Source organism: Beta vulgaris, chromosome 1 (assembly GCF_026745355.1).
Source record: "Beta vulgaris subsp. vulgaris cultivar EL10 chromosome 1, EL10.2, whole genome shotgun sequence".
NCBI lineage: Eukaryota > Viridiplantae > Streptophyta > Magnoliopsida > Caryophyllales > Amaranthaceae > Beta > Beta vulgaris.
The window spans coordinates 19930492-19936817 of NC_079202.1; the positions used below are offsets into that span (position 1 = coordinate 19930492).

General features: G+C 36.1%; 1 protein-coding gene across 3 annotated transcripts; it reads left to right on the forward strand.

The window, feature by feature from the left end:
• Positions 1-380: 380 nt before the first annotated feature.
• Positions 381-5680, forward strand: LOC104900964 (outer envelope pore protein 21B, chloroplastic). 3 transcript variants are annotated; one of them, XM_048645585.2, is made up of 5 exons: positions 389-558; positions 1284-1355; positions 1604-1765; positions 1992-2090; positions 3160-3429. In XM_048645585.2, the coding sequence occupies exons 1-5, from the start codon at positions 466-468 to the stop codon at positions 3274-3276; spliced, it is 543 nt and encodes a 180-aa protein (XP_048501542.1). In that variant the 5' UTR covers positions 389-465; the 3' UTR covers positions 3277-3429. The 3 variants fall into 3 exon arrangements, with proteins under 3 accessions (XP_048501544.1, XP_048501542.1, XP_010686809.1); XM_010688507.4 differs by lacking the exon at positions 3160-3429 and adding an exon at positions 5402-5680 and having other exon boundaries at positions 392-558; XM_048645587.2 differs by lacking the exon at positions 1284-1355 and having other exon boundaries at positions 381-558.
• The last annotated feature ends 646 nt before the right edge of the window (positions 5681-6326 follow it).

Genomic DNA, 6326 nt, shown 5'->3' on the forward strand with positions numbered 1-6326 from the left:
CTTGTGCAATGAAAGTAGGGGAAAGGATGCAGTTAAAGTATGAGTTATACAATTATAATATTATTGTGCACTTCAATTCCCGAATACTACAATCCATTTTTATCTTTTATTCTTGATCTTTTACCTTTGTATTTTTGATCTTTGATAATGTACACGAAAGAGAAAAGATGTAGAATGACAAAGGGTAAGCCAAATACTACACTACACACTCTCGATTAAATGGGCCGGGCCGGGCTTAAAGGACCCTGATCTAGCCCGGCCCGTTTAATTTATGCAATGGGCCCTGCCCGATTAAGTTAGACCCGGCCCGTTGGGCACCTCTACCCACGGGCCACTCCCCAGCCCCAAGTTGGCCCAACCCAAAAGAAAAGGAAAGAGAAACCCTTATATCCATATCTGCACTAATTCTATCTATGAGACTCACTTTCTCTTCACTTGAGCACTCTTGAAAGGGGTACGGCAAGCATGGAGACATCTTTGAGGTACAGCAAAGACTCCAAATCTCTCAGACTTCATGCCAAGCAGAAGCTTATCATTGATTCCGACACTTTCTTGCAGGTTTTCTTTCTTCCACTTTTGTGGCTGCAAAATTTTATTCTGTTTAATTTATTTTTTTCAGCATTTTACCTGCATGTTATTGTTAGTTGTTAGCTTCATTTTCTGTTACATTTGGCTTACTACCAGGTCTTAGTGCTCTTAATTTTGTTAGTTAGAGATTGGCTAAATTTTAACACTCACTGCTGAAATTCTGTGTTAAAAAATTTGGATAGAATGTTCTGGCTTACAGTTTGGAGAAATTATTGAACTACTTACTTTTGTGGGTCAGGGAGTTCATCATGTTGTTGTTCAGAAATTGCTGACTCCCAGTTGTATAATATGTTCTTTGCAATAGGACGGGAAGGGGTAGAGAGAGAAATAGCTTGTTTTACATGAAAATCTCGGCCTTCCAAGCTGAATTGGAATCGGGTTTGGTTGATTTCATTTAATATTCTGAAAGTTTGAAGCTAACTCCGTTATCATATGCCTACTGTAGATGTAGTATGTGAAGGGTGAACTGTGTTGCGCATTGGTGACTATTTCACATCAGTTTTGGGCTCCTCTCTTAGGTTTTTGAAGTGTCGGCCGTACAACCTTTTCGTGGTTTCTTGAAAGGTTTTCTGTTCGTGGATTGCTTTATTGCTTTCTGTTTCTAGGTGCCTTGGCATTGCATCATTTAATTTGTAAACTGTATGTGTTTTGTGGTTTACCATTTGTGATGTTTGGAGAGGTCTTCTTATTTTCAGGTTCACGGAGAGCTAGATACAAAATATGGGTCACCAAACTACTTCTGTGCAATGTTGAGGCGCTTCCATAATGTATGCGCTTGTTTTAGTAAATAAGTTAATTCATTTTCAGGGGTCTCAATTTATAAGATTCTTATTCTTCTTCCTTTCTTTGTGCTACGTGTTCAACAATTCAATCTCTGTTCAAGGACGTATCTCTTGTTGCCCTTTTAAACTATGCAATTCTCTTAATTTAGCAAACCATATTGATCATTTGACTATTCGGATTTCTAAACTTCTTACTCTTCCTCTTTGCTCCCATGTAACTATTGAATTGACAGCAACCACAACTAGCATCCAGTCTTGGCTTGGGGGTTCAATATGATAAGCATGAGAAGCTTGGGTACACTGCTCGTGGTAAAATGGCTTTCCCTGTCACATCTGATGATTCCATTAGCTTTAAAGTCAAGGGGCGATATGATGCTGACAAAGAGTTTAAGCAGGTTAGTATTGGTTTACAATATAATCCATAGTTGTAGTTCACGTTTGGTGATATCCCCCCCCCCCTTCTCCATGTGTAACTCATAAAGTACTTGTAGAGGCACCCGTCATATGACTTGCGAGCTAAATCAATCCTTATTCCTTCACTTTTTTTTGCAATCATTTTAGGTGAAAAGCTTGATGGTCCACTTTGTGTTAGTTAATTATTTGCTTCCCTATTCTTTGTAGAGAAGGTCGATGGGAGGTGCTGAATTTAGCTGGAGCATTTTCAATTTTCAGAAGGAACAAGATTTGAGGGTCAAGGTTGGCTATGACGTTATTGAGAAGGTAGGCCTTATTATTGTTCATATATCTATACTGACGAGTTTGATATACTTTTCCGCATATGACTTTACTTGAAGTGTGACGTACAAATTTACCATAGCTAGTGGGGTTAGTGGTGTTGACATTTGGTTCTAAGTTAAATTTTCTGTATCTTGTCTTTATGAAAATGGGTATATGGGTAATAGTGGGAATTAGAATGAAGCTGAATGTAATCGACCTTTTTTCTGTACTGCTAAAGCTGTTATCTTCTCCTGATATTGGACATTGCTTGAAGTCTAGTTGCTGATACTCTACAAAATATTTTCTATCTAAATTGATCTGAAGTGATTTTAATGCTCTTGTACTTTTCAAGCAAATAATAGCGTTTTGGACCTTAATGAGGACAGTTTTTCTATAATAGTTTAGTTCATAGGACTTTGGAGAAGTAGGCAGATCCAAGAACATAAATTAGTTGAAAAACACTTGTCTATGTTGTGTTTTTGTTGCGCTTGGCAGCCCTAGATTATTATATAAATATTTTGTTTCCGTCGCATGTCTAGATGTATGTGATTTGAGATCAAAGTCATACGCACTGCCTCATGTTTGTGAATTGTCATACATTCTAAGTAGTATTTCATCGTTGACTCCAGTAATTGGTGTCTCAATCGTATTGATAGTGTCAACTGACTGTTTCTTGTTAATTACTCCCTCTGTTTTTATTAGTTTACCCGTTTTGACGTTTGAGACTATTCATATACATGACTTTGACCAACTCTTATGATTTGTACGTAAGGAAAAATATAGTCATATGAGATCTTGTTAGATTTGTCTCAATGTGTATTATCCAAATATCAACTTTTTGCAATTTTTGCAATTTTTGCTTATTAATAATTAGAGATATTAAGGTTCAAATTAGTGCCGTGACAAATGTACCCTAAAGAAATGTGTAAATTAATAAAAACCTGAGGGAGGTCAATCTTTTTTGTCTTATGAGCTGTTATGATAATTTTAGCTCTTTGCTGTTGTTGTATGCTTTGCAAATAACTGCCTCTATGACTGTCCTATTTGTCATTATACATTGAGAAACGTATAGGCCGGAGCTGCTATTGAAGCTCTCCATGCAGCACCTTACAGCTTGAAAGTGGAATTTTGGAAGAGTTGGGTGTATATCTGGCTGCTATGTAAGAAGATAAAATTTAAGAAGATATAAGCAGAGAATAGGACAGTTACACTGTAGCATAGTTGTCTATTACTCTCAATGTTTCTAAGTTAAAGTCACTATTTTTCATAAGGGATTTTATAGTTAATGTATGAAAGGCGATTATCTTCGAAGGTCAGCACAAAGGTTTCTTTTTTGATGTCATGACATTTTTTGGCAGGACCATGAAATCGAAAGAGTCGCTATCTGGTATTAAAGTTGACCAAAAAAGGGATTTGAGCAACTAATGTCTAACTATATCATCGAGGAGAGGAATCACTTCCATATGGTTTCTTTGATGTAGTGACGTTTTTGTCATGAGAGAGTCACTATCTGGTACTATAGTTAACAAATCTAAGGAATAATGTCTAATGTCTGCAATAACATCTGTTGGTGAATTCAGTTTGATGCACTTCTATTTGGGTTTCGACATGTGACAAAAATTAGATTTTCTTTTGAATCTTTATGTTTGCGAAGTAGTTACTTCCATATTGAGGGTAGTCTACTTTTGCCAGCAGCATCTATTTTTACAAATAACTAATGACTAAAGGGGCCTATTTGAGAAATAGTGCATCTTTATAACCTAGAAAAAGAAAGGCGGATTTCTTTGAACATTCTGAAATAGTACTTATAATAAGGTGTTTTGGGATGGAAGAAGTATGCACTGCGATTTGCTTGTTTAGTTCTAATATTTGCTCTCTTCAGCAAGGTTAGCTGAATTCTTTTAGTACAGCTAATAGAAATAAATAGGGGATCTCCGATGACATAGATGATAGATATTAAGTTCCAAAACAATAGACTGGAGTTGTCAGTTTCTAATAATTATACGTGCTTGGTTTTATGTAATCATGTCTATGATAAATGCATGACCTATAGATGTGAAGGGAAGGGGACAAGAATTATAGTGTTGTCTAACTCGACAAATGTTATCATGGATTCATCGAAAGAAAGACTGTCCGTGGAAACTCTCATTCTTCCAGAACAAACTTAATAGTCCTGCATGTTTTTAAAAATTCCATGACCAAAATTGGCAAGTAGGTGAAATAATACCTTTTTCTTATTTTTTTGTTATTCGCCTCCTGCTTTTGGGGAGTTACGAAGGATAAAATGGTGGGACCAAGGATTTCACAAGGGTAGTTTTTGTGAGACTGAGAGTAAAAGTGGAAAGGATTATTAAATTACACTTTGAAATGGAAAATGGGAAGAACCATAAAAAAAACCAAGGGAGTATAGTTGATATAGGGGCTAAGGAAGGAGCCTAAATGGTGAAAATTGGATTGTTGGGAAAGTAAACAAGAACTGGATAACTATTGCAATTGTGCATCAGTGTGCTACTGATTTTCATATGTATTTTAAGGGGTAATGGGTTGTGGTACTGAGTTTTATTACTTTACATTTGTAACCTGTCCTTGCTTCATGTTCAGTTTTTCAATAAATTATGGTATTGACTTGTTAATAGTAATGAGACCTAGATGTGAGTTCTAGTCTTTTAACGTGCAAAGTATGCCTTATTGACTTCTTCCAGTGATTTAGCTGCATCATTCATATCTTAGAATTTTTACTGGCTTTTGATTTGTCTATTAATCCTCTCATATCCATGATCTGAAAGGCACTGCAACTCTGGAATGTATATGTATAAGTGGAAATGTTTTCTTAGAACCTCAGCTACCTTCCAAATTCCAATCTCTGTTTCTAAGTGGAATTATTCTTTGCAGGAAGTTCCAACTTTTCAGTTTCCATATAACTACAGTTTTGCATCGAGTTACATACTAGCATGTGTTGTGTCTGTGGACTGTAGCCTACTGAACTTCTTGAAACTTTTTTGGAATGTCTGTGTACTAAATGGGATTTAGTCATTTCTTTGGGCAATTTTGATAACAGTTTCTTTTTTCCTCTCAATAGCAGGAAGTTATAGTTTCTGACTTAACTTTTCTGGCAAAGTGAGCTCTTGTTTTTCTGCTGCTTCTTAAAAGACACATATGATGTACTTTTTTTTTTTGTTTAATGGATGTTTGCTCACTCATGGCTTGTTTTTACATCTGCTCTCGTCACTGCTATCCTGCCACCACAGTTTATACCATCGTCTATCTTATTTCTTCCTTTTCCTGAATCCACTTTTTCCCTTGGATCATCGCAGGTTCCATACATGCAGCTCAGAGAAAATAACTGGACTGTTAATGCTGATGTGAAGGGCAAGTGGAATATAAGATATGATTTGTGAAAAAGGGTAGATCATCTAATATTAAAATTTTGGAGGTTAGGCCATCGATTAGACCCTAAAAAGCACGTTTTCATTTTTTAATTAGATGGACAGCCAATTAACTGACCATATTCATTGATGTTCTTTTGCCTAATGATGATAATGCTTTTTGCAAGTTATTCCCTCCGTCCCTCAATAGACTTCTCATTTCTCCTTTGCATGTTTGCCAATGCACGTTTTGTATCATCAACATCTTTAATTACATATTAGAAAAAAATATAAAAGTTAGATTTTCATAATGTAGTCAATGAGACGAATCAAACAAGACCCCACATGAATATATTTTTCTTAATATATTGGATTTTTTTTGGAAGATTTTCTTTACTCATGGATTCATGAATAATGCAAAAATTAGAAATGGAAAGTCTATTGTGGGACGAAGGGAATAGTTAATGTTAATGAATTGCTGCCCATGTGAATGTAATTGTCTCATCACCAAAACTTTTGTGCTGTAAGTGCATTATGTATAGTTTCCCTCATCAACACCAAAGTTTAGTGCACTGAAGTTGACCTGGTGCCAGGAAATGTGGGCCTTGAGAACTAGTGTTTCACAAACTGGAATAACTTGTGCCCACTACAGTACCTTTCCTTCCCATACCGTTGCAAAAAGTTCTTCCCTAAAGCTATTCTCGGGGCCTTACCGGAAAGTGACCCATTTTTTTCCAGATAACAGGAGAAATCGACATAAATTCCCTTAATGAACAAGTCTTTCTGCTCATCTCATTATGCCACCTTCGTATTTTCCCCACTTGTTATACAGATAACTGTTATGGATTTAGCCTCATTCTTCATACGCGTTCAT

Bases quoted from the DNA above. Each gene is read 5' to 3' on its own strand.
- LOC104900964 (XM_048645585.2), top strand. From the start codon at position 466: ATGGAGACATCTTTGAGGTACAGCAAAGACTCCAAATCTCTCAGACTT. The intron at 1,356-1,603 runs GTATGCGCTTGT...TTGAATTGACAG, and splicing joins TGTTGAGGCGCTTCCATAAT to CAACCACAACTAGCATCCAG. The intron at 1,766-1,991 runs GTTAGTATTGGT...TATTCTTTGTAG, and splicing joins CTGACAAAGAGTTTAAGCAG to AGAAGGTCGATGGGAGGTGC.